Raw genomic sequence first — 17342 nt, 5'->3', positions numbered from 1 at the left:
AATTATTAGAAATTTTTACTTTTTCCAGCTTTATTGACATATAATTGACATGTAACACTGTGTAAGTTTAAGATGTACAACCTGTTGATTTGAAATACTTATATATTGCAGTATGATTACCACTGTGGCATTAGCTAAGAGCCCCTTCATACCACGTCATTCTACTTCTACATTTAATATACATTCTCTTAGCAACTTTCAAGTATATGATACAATATTGTTAACTATATTCGTAAGATTTAGGCTAGGTTTTATTATTATTAATTGAGTGAATATCTGATCACGTTCCATTTTTTTTTTACAATTGCTTACATAACATTGAAATTATACATTCCTTTAATATCAAACGGAACTCTTCTATAAATCCTATGCCATTGCATCTTTTTTTATTGACAGATGTTTGACAGTCTTTTCAATTTCTTCTGGAGTTATTAGTCTGTTCACTTTTTCCACTTTTTTAGTCAACCTTTGTAATTTACGTTTTCCTAGTAAGGCATCCATGTCATTTAGCTTTTCAGATTTAATTGGCAATAGTGTTGCCTAAAACATACTTACAGATGTGAAATCCATTTTTATCTGTGATTACCTCTTCCTTACTCCTATGCATGGAAATTCTTGACCTCTCTCTCTCTCTCCCCCCCAACTCCTTTCTGAGAACCAGCTCTTGGTTTTAATTCTGAATCCTAATTTGATATTTGAATACATCTTTTAGAGTTTTAGTCTTCATTTTTTTCACTTTATACTCTCTTGGTTTTCTTTAAATTTTTCTAGCTTTGTAGATTGAGTTCATGGCTTATATATTTGCAGTATTTTTATTTAGTAATAAGATAATGTAAAACTCTTCACTTCCTACCATGTACAGTCAACACCCCCATTTTTGACACGTAGAACTCTCATATTTTCCTGAGAATTACTCCATCGTATGTTGTCCTCCCTCTGCAGCATGCTCTTTGCTTTGACTTATGCATTTCCTATGTAGGTTTAAAGTTCTCCGTAACGAATTTTGAGTGCCTAAAAGTAGACAGTCCTGAGTCAATTAAAATAAATACCTGTAAATGTATATGCCCAAATTATCAAGTTGACTGATTAATTTATTTGAATGACTGTTAATGGTTCTCCAGCCACTGAACAAGTTCATTTGGCCAATCTGGACAAAGACACATAAATTCTATACTGTTAAGCCTCAGAATAGAGGAAATATAATTAAGTAGGAAGATTTTAAATATAATAGGCAGTACGGCTTCGCTCTTGAGCGCGTGGGCTTTGGAGTTCAGCTCCCAAAACCGAAGCCTTCGCTCTACACTTAGTTGCTATGTGACCTTGGCTGGGTACTTAGCTTTTCCATATTTTATAATCTGTAAAATGGGCAAAATAACAGTATTAACCTTTTATGATTTTTGTGAGGATCAAAGGAATGTATAAAGAGCAATGACTATGTGTAACATGTGTTACATGTGTAATTTTTAAAAAATTGTTATTGGAGTATAGTTGCTTCACAGTGTTGTGTTAGCCTCTGCTGTACAGCAAAGTGAATCAGCTATACGTGTACATACATCCCCTTTTTTGGATTTTCTTCCCATTTAGGTCACCACAGAGCACCGAGTAGAGTTCCCTTTGCTATACAGTAGGTTCTCCTATTTTATTTATAGTATCAATAGTGTATATATGTCAATCCCAATCTCCCAATTCATTCCACCGCCACCCCGCTTCCCCCCTTGGTATCCATGCGTTTGTCCTCTAGGTCTGCGTCTCTATTTCTGCTTTGCCAATAAGTTAATCTGTACCATTTTTCTATATTCCACATATAAAAGATAGCATATGATATTTGTTTTTTTCTTTCTGACTTACTTCACTGTGTGACAGTCTCTAGGTCCATTCACGTCTATGCAGATGGCATTATTTTATTCCTTTTTATGGCTGAATAATATTCCATTGGATGTAGGTACCACATCTTCTTTATCCATTCATCTGTCAGTGGACACTTAGGTTGCTTCTATGTCCTGGCTGTTGTAAATAGTGCTGCAATGAACATTGGGATGCATGCATCCTTTCGAATTACAGTTTTCTCTGGATATAAGCCCAGGAGTGGGATCGCTGGGTCATACGGTAGCTCTATTTTTAGTTTTTTAAGGACCCTCCATACTGTTCGCCATAGTGGCTGTATCAATTTGCATTCCCACCAACACGCATAATTATTAAAATTTATTTTCATTATAAGGTAAAGTATGGATGACCATTCTGGTGCCTAAATAGGGATTTAAAACCTTTACTCTGTGTCTGGGTTGTCTTCTGTTAAACCAAAGTGTAAGCCACCGAGCACTGCTGCACAGCTGTCATCTTGTTAAGTTTATTACCTTCCCCAACAAGCCCAGGCTCCCGTCGACACATGCAGAACGAGGCCTTCTGAAGATGCATGTCTATTTGTTGGTAGAGTTTCACACCACCCTCGGGTTCAATCATTCACAGGGTAGATTTAATTGACAGGGTTTTAGTTAGTGTGAACTAGAAACAGCCTGTTTTGCAGGGTTGGTTTATTTTCGTGGAAGGAAGCTAGGTGTCGGACAATTGTGTTTACAAGTGAATTTATTTCTTTGGTTTAGTCCTCAGCAGCTCTCCTATCTTCAGTTTTTAAATTCCCGTGTGAGAAGGAAAATTTTGTCTACAATACCAGACTTGTTTGTTAAACATCAAAGAACATAAATCCTCCGTGGGTCCCCAGGGGTACGATAGAGAAAGGGAGTGCTCGTTCTAAGCCACTTAGCGCTGTGTGTACTGTATCATGTTTCCATGAGAAAGTGATGTTTGATTGGCCCCTAAAATAGGTTTAGTAAATCCCTTAAATACTGATGTGAGCAACTGTGCACGTGGGAAATTAATACCTGAGAGTGTGCTCTAGGATTACCATGTCTCCAGAAAAGTCACCTGGGCATGTGTAGATTTCTGAATCTGATTCTGTTTTGTAATTTCACTTTTATGGGTCAAACGTTGCCTGGTTTTATTTTCTCCCATTCATTTGGCTGAGGCCTGCAGATAATCTTTTATCATTGTTTTCTCTCTTCCTTTTCTTCTTGACGTTTTGAGCTGCGTTGTAGTGTGTCAGCCAACCAACTTAGGCAATGAGTCCCATATTCTCTACATGGCATTCTATGAGAAAAAAGAAAAATTTCAAAGTATTGGGGAAGATAATTGGGTTGAATACTTTAGTCTTTTTCCAGCCACACTCTATAAACGAGTTAGAGGAAAATATGGAATCGAGTGGCAGTGGTTTTTGTTCTGTTTTGTTTCTGTTTTGAAGGTTAGGAAGCAGCCGTGAGGCATGGTAATATGTGTCAAGTAGATTGTCACTGGGTCTGTTTTAGATGACTTGAATATGATTTAAATATAAGAATGCTATTTTTAGCAAGAGGATTTACTGTTTTGATTCACAAAATTAATGTGGAATAATTGGATGAAACTTAGCATTATATTATCATAATGACACTGCTTTTGAAAAACAAATCCTAAAATGCCAAATTTACTATGAAACAATTAGTAGTATAACTTAAGTTCTACTTCTGAAAGGCAAAGAACAGAGCACTTTTTAGATGTTCGTTTCATTTAACTTCATGGAATGAAAAACTATGTAGGTCTTTAAGATACGATGATAAATTTTTGTATGCACCAGACTTGTATGAGCTTGTGAGAATTAATTACCAGCTATCTAACTGCAAATCCAAAAATTGTTATAAAGATTAGGGTTATGGGGTGTTTTTTTTTTTAATGGTGTCAAATTCAGTAGCAAATCTTCATGAAACAAGTAATAATCTACTTGTCACTCTTCTCTGCAGGACAGTGATTTTTGTCTCAGGATACAAGTTAGCTATGGCAAAGTTTAAGACTTATTTGTGCCTTAATACGTTAACACTGATAATCTAGATATTTCCGAGTGTGCTTAAAAACTCCTTTTGTTTTTATTATTTTTTTTTCTAAATTGTGTGCTGTCGTGAGTTGCTGAATTAAGGCCAGTAAGATCTTTCTTTTTATTCTTATATTTAAATTTTAACAAAAATATTTTTGGCTGCGTTGGGTCTTTGTTGCAGTGCGCGGGCTTCTCATTGCGGTGGCTTCTCTTGTTGTGGAGCACAGGCTCTAAGCACACAGGCTTCAGTAGTTGTGGCACGCGGGCTTAGTAGTTGTGGCTCGTGGGCTCTAGAGTGCAGGCTCCGCAGCCACGGCTCACGGGCTTAGTTGCTCCGTGGCATGTGGGATCTTCCCGGACCAGGGCTCGAACCCACGTCCCCTACATTGGCAGGCGGATTCCTCACCACTGCGCCACCAGAGAAGCCCCTAAAAACACCTTTTAAATACTTATAAGGAGCTTACACATCAGATTAACACATATGGTGTTTCTTTTTTTTTGGCCACGCCGGCGGCATGTAGGATCTTAGATCCCAGACCAGGGATTGAACCTGCGCCCCTGTAGTGGAAGCACAGAGTCTTAACCACTGGACAGCCAGGGAAGTCCCTGGTGTTTCTTCTTTTAACAGAAATCAAAAGGAAATATGTATAATAAAATAGTTATGTGAGTTGTTAGTTTTAGGTTCCTTGCAAATGGTATTCTTTTCTCTTGGGATGTTTCTATTAGAAAGATTATAATAGTTGTTTTGAAAATGGTCTGGAGGAGGGAATAAATTAGGAGTTTGGGATTAACATATACACACTACTCTATATAAAAGAGATAACCAACAAGGACCTGCTGTACAGCACAGGGAACTCTACTCAATATCTTGTAATAACCTATAAGGGAAAAGACTCTGACAAAGAACATATATACGTTTAACTGGGTCACTTTGCTGTATACCTGAAACTAACACAACATTGTAAATCAAATTTACTTCAATTTTTAAAAATTAGAAAATAAAATGATTTTAAAATGATCTGAAGAAAGTTTTTGACACTATGTGTTCACCCAACCAGTTTATTGAAAATGACTTCATAATTGCCGGGCCCACGGGATGCTTCTTGGCTTTCATCTCCTTTGGTCTTTCTCTGGCAGTGACAGCGGGCCCACTTCTGCCTGGGTGGACACTCTCCCTCCCTCTTGCCTTCGTCCTGTGCCATCCTGCTTCCCTGAGGGCTCCTTTTCAGGATGTTTTTGTTACAAGGGCTTTCTTTCTGCCCACACTTGAGATGCTGTCGTTTCCGCATCCTCAGACGTGTTGTGATCCTGTGTCTATGCTGCTGCCTCATTGAAACCTCCTGTAGGTGCCCCATAGTCTGCAAGGGAAGCAAACTCAGATGCCCACGTGGGCAAGTGATGGAAATAAATGAAGATCTGGTTATTAAGAAAAAAAAATAATAAAGCAGCGTAGGAAACCGACAAGGCTTTTTAAAAACTGGAAGGAGGATGTCTCATCTAAAGCCCTTTCCACCTGGCCCAGCCTCAGTTTCCGTGAAGAGTGAAGGCCATACTGACCTCATGCGGTAAACACTCTCCGTCCCTGGCACCCAGCTGCTTGGGTGAGGCCAGAAGACAAAGGGCCCTCCTCTCCTGGAGCTGACGCCGGTTCTGCAGATCTGAGTAACACAAGGAGTCACACCGGGGCTAATAATATTTAGTATGACCAGATGTTCAAATTTGTTTTAAAAGAGCCTGAAATCCAGATTTTTCTGTGCAATTTGACTTTTGAAAATGTTGACTTACAGACAGGGAAAGACAAATATCATATGATATCACTTATATGTGGAATCTGAAAAAAATAATATAAATGAACATATTTACAAAACAGAAATAGACTCACAGACATAACAAACTTACGGTTACCAAAGGGGAAAGGGGGGGAAGGGGGGATGGTGGGAGGTAAATTAAGAGTTTGGAATTAACATACATATACACACTACTATATAAAAAATACATAGACAGTAAGGACCTACTGCACAGCCCAGGGAACTACGTTCAGTATCTGGTAATGACCTATAACGGAAAAGAATCTGAAAAAATACATATATGTATATGTATAACCGAATCACGTTGCTGTGCACTTGAAACTAATACAACATTATAAATTAACTATAGTTCAATAAAAAGTAATTTAAAAAATACAGGTAGCACCTAAAAACTTAATTGATTCATTAAATGTGGACAAATATTTTAAAGAAGGGTAGAACCTCTTCACACTGTGCTTAACCTCTTTGGAACATTGGTCTCCAAACTACTTTTCTAACATCCGACTCTGAAATTTCAAGGCCTTCGTACCTACACCTGTTCTTCCAGCTTGAGCTCCATCCTCTGTTCACAAGGGACCACCCCGGGCCCCTGGTTTCCTCTGTTACGTCCTCGGGATTGTGCTTCTCACTAGAATGCGTTTCCATTCTCCCTGTCCCCCCGGTCAGTCAGGACTCACTGACAGCCCAGGTGCTGCTTGGAAGGCTGACCCTCATCTCACTGCACAGGGTTTCCCTCACCTTGAAAGGGTTCCGCACTGCCCGTTTTTCCTAAGCAACCTCATTAGAGCACTCAGCGCTGTTTAATGGACCCTGAGCCCATAGAAGCTATGGTTTCATCTCTGTATCCCGAGAATCTAGCCCAGCACTTGGTGGGCTGGCACTTTGGGCCAACACAGTGCTTCACAGGTACTCGTGGAATGACTGACCAGGCCTGAACTCAGCTGTCTGCAAACTAGCCCTGATGGTAACCCATATCAGAGAGCGTCACCTCCCAAACACAGAACAGACATACTCTGTGAAAAGCGACTTTGTTCCACCTGTAAACGATCTCGGTATAAAAGTTACTCTTTGATTTAAAATGCTAGTGATCAACTTTTATACCGCGTCACGTCTGAAATAACCACTCAGTCTGTTTTACCCAAATCTTCCTCCCCCCCGCCCCCCTCCCTGGTCCACCTTCACAGCAAGACTCCTGGGAAGGTTGTACCGGCTGCCTTGTGCATTTATCGTTTACCACCCAGGCTCGTCGTGCGATCGAGCAAAAGCTGTGCTCTCCTCCGGTATCTGAGTTTTCTTATTTGTTGCTTTCACAGTCGCAGGGTCACATTAAAGTAGGTGCCGGGTGGGAGCAAAGGGGTGCTGGGTAGAGAGGAAGGGCAAATTGTTGAGTGGGAGCTCTGTGCCAGCGACGTCTAGGCGCCGCGCGTGTGCTGCCCCGCCTTCCCTCTCTGAAAACATCCCCGTGAGTCAGGTAGCATTCTCCTCATTTTAAGGACAAGAAAAACGAGGCTGGAACAGGTTAAGTTACACACCATAGGAGAGCTCTGGCTACTGCTTGAGGACAGAGTTGCATAAGTACAATTGGTTCATTATGCACTTCGTCCTTTTTCATCAGTTTTTTCTTCTGTGAATTCTGTACTGTACAAAGTGTATTAATTTTAGTTGTCTGGTATCTACTGAATTTAGACTTTTTAAAAAACCAACCCGTTGTTTTCATCCATGTCAGACCTCCCTTAAGAAAAGTTTGGCAATGTCCTCTTTACTGTTGTGAAACGCAATTCATAACAGCGATCATCTGTTTATATGTGCAGTTGTTTAAAAAATAAATGTAGTGGCCTACATGCTCTGTGAAGCTGAAATAATAACAGTAATTTATATTAAAATACACATGCGCCGTTACAAGAAACGGAAAATGAAGTAGTCAGATGTTTGTATCTTCTGAGCAGCAGACTCAGACTAAATGCATATGTTTTCTGGTTTTCACTGTGATGCAAAGCGTATAAGCGATGTTCCTATTCGTGATTTGATTTTCCAAAGTAGTAGCTGTTGTTCCAAAGTACAGAAACTTCCTTCGACTTAACGTGATCGTTCTATTTCTAGAAAATTTGGCTTCAACTAAATCTGCAAAACATATTTGTGCTTCTGTGTGGCAGTATAACGTTCTAGACTCAGACGGACGATAGCAGAAATGTTGCCTACGTGAGTGTCCAGCGAACTGTTTGAAAGGCGTGGAGGGCATGGAGCAAACACCCATTTTTGGGACTGTCCCTTGTTGGGTGTCCACGGACCTTGCCCACTTCACCCCCCCCCCCATTGAGACAGTGTAAAATGCCCTACACGTTTCTCACAATTCTCATAAGGGGCAGCCCTGCTCTCCGTGAGTGCCACGGATCGAAACTTTCAAACCCAAGTTAACATTGGTTAGAAAAGTATTAAGCATTCATTCCATAGGTTTAAGGTACTGTGTGTAGCACAGTGTAAACCAGAAGATATAAGAATTGATTCCTTTCTTCAAGGGTTTAACAGCCTAGCTAAGATGGATCCCTTGCATAGGCGTAGTTAAAAGTACGTGTTTATCAGGAAGAGAAAGATGGCGGTGAGCTGAGAACAGCCAGAAGGGTCTCACAGAGGCAGCGCAGTACAGAGTGAGAGTTGGAGGACGTGTCTGTAAAAAGGTGGCTCTAGAAAAGCTTGGAACACAGATGAGGAAAGGGGGCCAAGGAGCCTGACTGGGGTGAAGGAGTGACTGCCGGAAAGTGATGGGCAGTGATCATGGAAATTAAGTTGGAGCAAAACTGTCATATCCAAATGGAGATTAAATTGAATAATTCATGAACGTCAGATATGGTCGCTCTGTACAAAATATTCAAGTTTTGACATGGCTCTTTAAATGAATTTGAAGTTCGTTAACCAGTAAAACTGGAGGGCTTAGAATAGAAGACTTGTACTTCTTTAATTGGGAATGCATTTTCAGTTGTGTCTCTTCTTTGGAAGATTTTATTCTATTTATGCAGTTAAATTTGGGATGAACTCACAGCTGTGGTCCGCAGGGACTCATTGTCTCCATGGACATGGACTTCGAATTCCTAAAATAACAGACCATGGTTTGATGTCTCTTCTGTCTTGGTCTCTTGCAGGTATGATTTTGTAGAGGTCGAGGAACCCAGCGACGGAGCCGTATTAGGGCGCTGGTGTGGGTCTGGCACTGTTCCGGGAAAGCAGATTTCTAAAGGCAATCAGATCAGGATACGGTTTGTGTCTGATGAATATTTTCCTTCGGAACCCGGGTTCTGCATCCACTATAACATTGTCATGCCAGTAAGTACCACTGAGAGATGCCCTTATGTATCTGGATCAGTTGTTTGGTCACTTCTTTTTCTCCTTTTAAACAAGAGATTTAGGAAAACCAAGAACCAAAAACCTTTCCATAGCTTGGTTTTTTTTTAATAAATGTCACTATGGTTATCGCTATAACTATAATTTATTCACTGCAGATTATTAGTGTCTCCATTGCCTTAAAAGTCCATGCTTTTATGTGATGTTTTAATTTTCCCCCCATTCAGGTGTCATCTTTCCTTTCTGTACCCACCAAAAGTTGATTTTTTAGATGTGTCATTTTATCTTTTTGGGGGGGAAAGGTAAACTTATTAACTACTCTTTTCAAATCAGTGTTTTAGTAAAATATATTTTAAAAAGTAGTTATCTCAGTTTTCCTACTTATCTTAATATTTGTCCTGATTAATAATATCATGGCCTTTGTATCCCAAAGAGGAAGTTTCAAAATTCTCACAGGGATTTAGGAAATCTATTTTTATTTGTATTGCAATTGTTTATTCCCTTTATTTTATGTATTATTTCAAACATTTGTATCTATTTGTTGCGCTGCAACAAAAATATTGAAAACCTTCTGGCTGTTTATCACATGCTGCTTATAATGGTAATTCAAAACTATTTATACAAATATGGTGTCACCTAGTATACTTTTCAAATATGATGAGTATCACCGTTTAAAAGAATATAAAATTGATATCATTAATGATTTTGACAGATTTAGCAAATCAGTATGCACACTGGGAACATGAAATGGTGTGGGCTACATGCATTAATTAACATGTATATTCTAACCAGGTATAAAAATAATGCATCCAGCACACTAACAATTCATGAGGCCAATTAGAAAATATGGGATCAATATTTAACTTTATATATTATTATATAATTATTATAATTACAATTAGAATATATATAATCATAATTATGATAATTATATATTATATTGATATGTAAATATTATGAATAATTATACATTAACATAAATATTGTGAATGATTATACATTATTCATATATTATTATAATATTATATTATATAATAATTTTTAAACATTGTGAATAATTATATATTATTCATATTGTAACATTAAGCAGGAATTTCCCTTTTTTGATTGCCCAAACTCAATTCTGTGGAATAGTATTTAAGCAACTGACTAAATTATGAAATTTAAGTATCGTTTGAGATACAGCTGAAAAGAAACAACAGAATGTAAACTGAAGTTGGAAAAATAATTTATTTATTAACAGAATCATTTACTGTGTACAGTTGAAGTTAAGGGAGGTACCTCTAAAATATGCTGTGAATTTACATTGTGAATCTTGATCAATTTTCTGATACAGATTATTTGAGATACTGTGTCTCTATTCCATTATGAAATACTTTGCACAGTGTAGATTCTCTACCATGTCCTTTGTTAATTTCCAAAATTTTTCTTAATTTAACTGTTTAACATTTTTATTTAAATTTAATAAAATTTAATAATTTCACCTAGAAAAGTGTTAATATTAGACAAGGATGAACTTATTTAAAAACCTTTTGATACTCTATTTGTTTGAATGAAGCCACTAAGAATCTGTTTATCACCCTTTCACAGTACGCTTCTTCACAGAATTTATGAGTTTAGTATTTGTTTTAAGCCTAAAACGCCCTTGGGAGCCATGAGAAAGCTACACGTTCACAAAGTTATACAGTCCATATTTTCCAGTTTGGATTTAGCACATCTAATGTTCTTAAATATTTATGAAACAATCAAATTTTACTGTAAAACATAATGGTAGGTCTTCTATCATAGCGAAGGTTTGATTTATCCCAAACCTGTGACAAAAATAAACTTGAAACTGAGAAGCTGTTTGTACAGTATTTTAAATGAACTAGTGTCTTCACATTATATTAGTAGCAGTCTATTATCATCCCACAGAATAAGACATGAAAGCAAAAACATATATGCTGACACCAAGTGTTGCCTTCCTCTGATTTTATGATCTCATAGGTTGCCTGTTTGTATAACCCACGGAGTGGTGTGGAAGAAATAAAATATGTAAAGACAAAAACACAGGAAACGTACAGTGCCTCGCTTAGTTCTGGCCCCATTAGAGTTTTTCAATAAGTAGTTGAATACTGAGTTGACCATACAACTCAGTCACCCCAGCTTAACTAACAGCGGATTCACTGACACTTGTGTTTCCATATGTATGTGTGTGTCAGATTCCTGAGCCTGGAGATGAGATAAAGACCCATAAGGATCTGCTGTAAGTACCACTCATCCTCTGGACTGGGAAAGACCCTGCCCCCTGGGTTTGACCTGTTACCAGGGATTCACTGTGACTAAGACCAGAAACTGCATCTGGAAGACTTTGGGTGAAGAGGGTATTTCTGTTTGCATCATCAAAATTAAGTTCAGTACGTTTTTAGATCGTTGCAGAAATAGTTGGATAAATTGTCAATATGGACTTCGGATTGACACTCTCCTGGGCTCTGTCGAACGTGTCTTTCTTGGTAACTAACTTCTTGGTAACTAGTTGCCCTGCGATGGCTGCCTGGGGAAACAGTTTGCATTATGCTTAGGAAACCATCAGGCTGGGGCCAGAAGAAGCAAGAGAAGAGGACAGTAGGTTCCTGCCTTGCTTAACATGTGTGACCTGGTGATTTTAATCTTGCCAGATGGCTTTCTGGAGTGATCACTGATACGTGAATTGTGCTGTCTCACAAGCTTTGACTCCTCAGGGTGTGAGTTTACTTTGACGGTTTACCTGCCATTCCCTCACTTACCCTTTGCCCTGATCCCATGCAGCCGTGGCTCTCTCCATGCAGCCCACACTCATTCTGCTCTCAACAACTGCCCCGAGTTGGTGAGTGAAAATCGGTGAGCGATTTTGCACTCTAGCCTCCCAGAGCGTTGTGAAGTATCAGTGTACGTTGCTCAAGGGCACCCCTCCCTGCCTGACCCTCTCCCCCAGCATCCCTGCCAGCAGGGCATCATCCATCAGTCTTATCTGTGCACCAGCGAAGGAAAGCCTCAGGGAAGAAAGTTTGCCTTTTGGAGAGGAGACTTTAAAGTTCTGGGGCATTTGCTCAGGGGCAAGTACCCCTCCAAGCCCCTGGATCCTCGCTCACACTTTTTTTTTTTTCCCCAGAGATGAACTTCATAATTAACACACCCAGCTCCCCAGAGGCCATGGCCTCCCTGATTGCAAACCCCCTGCTGCACAGGAGGACTGAGGGGCCACCGGCCCGATGACTTCTTAATTTTGTAATGATACAGTGCTGTTCAGCACAGGCCCTGAGTGCACTGTGAACTTCCTGCCTTGAGCTGTCGCTGTGCAGCTGTTCAGTGTTCCCTCATCTGCCGTCACCCCTGGGGGGGGGGCGGTGAACCCCCCACGGAGCTATCTCACTTACTGTATGTGACAGAGTAGTGATGATTCATAAACCAGAAAACTGAAGAATCGCAGTAATGGCACGACATACTCTCCTGGTCCTGGTGTATTAGGCTGTATTGCCAAGGTTACATTCTGGTTCTTCTTAAAGAAAGAATGGAACTGGAATCTTTTCTTTTCTTTCCTTCTTTTTCTTTTTGTTGTTGTTGTTGTTGGGGACTGGAGCACACCCCCGGGGTAAAGAAATTAGTGTCTACGTATGACGTCATATGCATTGATGGGTCTAAGCATCCTTACCTGCTTTTTTATAATGATCAGAACGAATGTTTTGCATCTATCGACACATAGAAAAAAAAATGTTGAGTTTAATCACATTTTTTTCTGGGATGATTATAGAGAAAGTTTATTTTAATATCCTTTATATTTTACAAAGAAGAGAGTGACCTCCGCAGCCCTCTTTGGGAGCTTGAATGAATATTTATTCCAGTCGACCTTTAAGACTCTGTGGTTCTGATTACCATACATGTTAGCAGGAGAGTTTTAATGCATTAGTTAAAGTTCTCAGAAATAGTTTTTGCTACACGTGTTGCCATTAAAAATTGGGATCGCCTTTGAAAGATGATTTACCCACTCTTTTTCCCTCCACCAGTGAATGAGAGAGAATGTAGTTAAACAAGGGATCCCTTACTATTTCGGACAAAGTGATGCTGGTCTAATATAGTTCATACGTGTTTTATATAGAGATATGCTTTCCTTTGTAATGTTATGTTTTCAGTACCATTTTCTTGATTCCCAGGTACCTTAGACTAAGACATGAATAACATTTATCTTTTCATTTTGCTCTTTTAAGTTGGTATTATAGGCTGTTAGTTTAGAAAAAAAAAACATGGCATAGGATGTTTACCTGAAATTAGAGCTAGTTCTTTGTAGCTTTTTAAAAAAGAGTACCAGATTGACTACATTAATTAAAACTTATAGAAGTTTCATGCTGTTTTCAAGAATTATTTATGGAAATGTATATTCCCCAATCCTGCTCCATTAATACGTAATGGAAAAGAAATGCAGGCAATTGGATGCCAAACAGTATATATCCAGCTTTCTGAAGGGGCATAAGGAGTTAATAATGGCTTTGATTTTTGTTTCCTTTATGCTAGAAGAGGGAAAAAAAAGGCCTGGTAGATTAGCAGTGAGAGATTGTCTGGGAAGAAATGAAGCAAAACTGAAATAAAACAGTGCAAGCCTGTTTCTGTTTGGAGGCCACACACAGTGAGCGCCAGCGCACAGTTCAGATCTCTTAGAAAGAAAAGAAAATTTCTTGTTTAATTTTGGAGTAATTTATAATAGAGTATGTGTGTTTCACTCTGGGTACTGTAGCATAAGCACCATTATTTTAAAACGTTAAGAAACCTACAAAGGCTGAAAAATAACATCTTTTCTCATATCAAAAAACGTTGTTAAAAGTGTTCTGTTTTTTAAAAAATCTCAGCCTTCATGTAAAATATACCGCGTATTTTTGTCAGTCAGTCACTTCACAAAACCATACCTATTTTTGAAATAAACTGCACAAATCCAGATCTGATATTTTTGGTGGTTTTATTCTTTGTATAGAGAACTCTTCTTCTTGAGTATAATATTACTTGTAATCCATACTTTTTTAAATGGTTGTAAGAGTTGAGGATTTTCTTTTTCTCCAAACTGGTTAACATTTTGAAGGGTGATTAAACTCCCGCCGCTTTCTTTCAGGATGGTTTTATTGAATATTTTTAAAGAGCTTTAATCTAAGCTTTCTGATCAGAAGTAGTAACAATATTTTCAACAGTTTATTTGCTCTCATTTTCAGTTTAATGACTGGATCAGTTTAGATGAAAAGAAATAGATGTTAGCGCTACCATACCACTTGACGCCGTGTATTTTGATCTTCTTTACTTTACTGCCTGAAAAGGGGAGGGTGCGGGGCTGAATGAACTGAAGGCTCCTTTAATGCCCAACAATCCCGTGCAGCTCATCTTAAGTTACTTCCACATTTGTTCTATTATTTGTATGATTTTAATGTTTCTTTTTTTAAATACCCAAAATTATTTTTTTAATATTTTTACATTTTTCATTGACCTACAGTTGATTTACAACGTTGTGTTAATTACTGCTCTACAGCAAAGCGATTCAGTTACACACACATATGTATGTTATTTTAATATATTCTTTTCCATTATGGTTTATCACGGAATATTGAATCTAGTTCCCTGTGTTGCCTTTTCAATATGTATAATCAATGGCATCTGTTGGATAGCACATCTTTTTTATTCTTATTAGTAAAATCATACCCAGAGAGCAAAGTATGAGAGAGAGAGAGAGAGAGGGTCAGTATGGCGGCCACTTTGTGACCCCACCGTGCGTTCTCCTGAGCGGCCTTCTTGTGAAGGACGCGTGGGGAGTGAAGGGGCGGCCGTGCAGCAGCAGGGCCTTCCATGGGGCAGGCTCAGAGGACACTGGAAGCCCGAGGTGCCAATGAGGAATGCATGACTGATCGCCAAAGAGTTATTAATTATGCAGGACGCAGAGAACAAAGCAGTTTAGTGAACATTGGCTCCGGGGCAGAAAGGACTGGGGGTTTCCTTCCCTTCTGGATATGCCAGTAGGTTTATCACTGTTACTATCTTGTCAAGGAATGTCTTACCAGAAGGGCAGATTTGCTCTTATGTTCAGGTTAGGAAAAATTCCAGCTAACTCTCAAACAAGGCATCAAATTCATTGGTTCACTTTATTCCAGCAGCGGGGCTGGAATAAAAATACTTAGAATAATATCCTAACACAAATGCCTTAGGAAAAAAAATGTCAGAATGTATTCAGGATTTTTAAAAATCGTAAATCTTCATAACAAACTGCATTGCATTCCTATGTCATTGTATTAAACCGATTTGAACAAGGAGAAAATTAGGTTTAAACCTTTCAGAATAAAATTCTGTTTACCTTAAGAGAGAATTAAGAGAAAAATGTGTTCTTAGAATTTTTTCTGTAGCAGAGAATAGAAGAAGTATTTCAAGTGTTGTATGTCTATACTGGAGTCTGAAACACGTTGAAATGATTTGAATTTTATTAAAATATACAATGTACTTGTATATTTATGTAGGGAGTCTTGAGGTGACAGTATTTTCTTGCATCAAAGAAATTATACAATTGCTGCAGAGACTAAACTCTTACTTGCCTAAGAGCTGTTAAATATATTTTTCTACCCACCCTCTACTCCATGGACACAGAGCTCCCTTTCACGTGAAGGGCATGGGCTGTCTTCCATTTCTGCTGATTCTTTTTGTTCCATTTAATTCCTAGCTATCTAAGAAGGAATTTCACAGATAGAATGATTTGTAGTTGGAAAGAAACAGGCTGTTGTTACAACTGCGGGAATGGTAAAAGGCGCGCAGATCATTTTAAGTCGATGTGCAAGTGGGCTGTAAATTAGAAGTTAGGTGAATTAAAGGTTTGAAGTTTGATTCATAGTGTACATCGAAAGCCACAAAGTTTTGGAAGTTTAGGGTTAATACAGCAACCTAAACCCAATGGAGAGAACTGCTCTCTAGAAATAAGTTTGTTACAATTTAAAACGATAAAAGAAATACTTTTTCTTCAATATCCCCATCCATGTTCCTGTTAATTCTTTCAACATTTGTTGAATATGTGTTGAGGTATTTTGTTATGGGAAAAGTCAGAGGTGTATATGGTATTGCCCTGTGTTTCTAAGAACCTGGCTTATTCTGGACAAGAGATACGTACTGTATACCTATACAAATACAGTGTGTCGGTGTGTCCTATAAGTGGTTTGGAAAGATTTTGAGAAGGAAGAGAGGCGATTGTTGAGAGCAGAGGATGTCATAACTCTTAGATTAAAGAGAAAAAAACTAAACAAGCAAACAAAAACCCTGGGAGTTACCTAGTATAAATTCGATAACAACTGTATGATAAATACCTCTCAAGAGCTTATTAAAATGTATGTTTTCAGATGTCAGAGATTATGATTCTCTAGTTCTGGAGTGGTGCCCAGTTATCTGCATTTTCATCAAATGTGCTTATATATTATGCTCCAAGACGTTCTCACATTGAATTAAGGGCAAGAAATTTCTCTAAACTATAAACTGAGCAGGATACAGAGAGTTTTACTGAAGTTGTTGGGGAAATATTTTTTATATTCGAACTAGCATGAATATTTTATGGAACAGATCGGAGACTCTGCTCGTGTATTCTATAGCTAACGTGCCCATGCATTCTCTATTTTTCAGGACTGCAGAAAAGAGTGGTACTTACTTTCAGATGGATAGATTTCAGATTTTTTTTCAAATTATTCCAGTGAGAATTTTATTTTACATTTTTATGATTTCAGTTTGTAGTACTTGCATTTATTGTACCGACTTTTCTAAGCTGTAGACTAAAACCTATCAATTGTGTCCATTGTCAGTGTTTGTTCCCTGTGGAACTAGGCTACATGACCACCCGCCATCTTTCCTTGGTCAACACTAGCTTATCTGGGAATTCACAGGTGGCCAAGGTCCAGCAGTGAGGCAGCATTCCGGACAACGTATTCTTTTGTTGTTGGTTGGGATGGGTGTGATGAGCCACTGTCAGTAAAACAAGACAGTTCCAGCCATCAGGAAGTGTTCTTTCATTCTCCTCACTCTGTTTTTTTAACATGTAATTGTAATTTTTGTCTGAGTTACACTTGCACATAGCTTTGAAAGGCGACTCTTTTTCTTAGGCTGGTTACAGCATAGCAGTTGCCCCCTGCTGCCCACTTCCCCTGCCCCGACTGTTGTCCTTTGGTGGCAGGTGCTTCTGGTTCTTTTAACTGATGCTCTTGGAATTGACCTTCAGACCTTCAGGTCAAAAAGGCTTTTGTCGCTACTTCTGGCGTCTTTGGTTTTAAGAATTGTCTGTGGAC

The 17342-nt window shown here is 38.6% G+C and overlaps 1 protein-coding gene across 1 annotated transcript in view; it reads left to right on the top strand.

The window, feature by feature from the left end:
- PDGFC (platelet derived growth factor C) overlaps window positions 1-17342 on the top strand; it is a gene marked incomplete at its 5' end in the record, with an annotated part of 218619 nt that overhangs the window by 154374 nt on the left and 46903 nt on the right. Inside the window, one exon of the mRNA XM_082653391.1 lies at window positions 8844-9024. Coding sequence (XP_082509517.1) covers window positions 8844-9024 — 181 coding nt within the window. The remainder of the gene's footprint in view (window positions 1-8843; window positions 9025-17342) is intronic.

The sequence above is a fragment of the Grampus griseus genome (genome assembly GCF_964374135.1).
Source record: "Grampus griseus genome assembly, chromosome: 4".
NCBI lineage: Eukaryota > Metazoa > Chordata > Mammalia > Artiodactyla > Delphinidae > Grampus > Grampus griseus.
The sequence above is the reverse complement of the archived record's forward strand: the minus strand, read 5'-3'. Positions and strand labels throughout refer to the sequence as shown.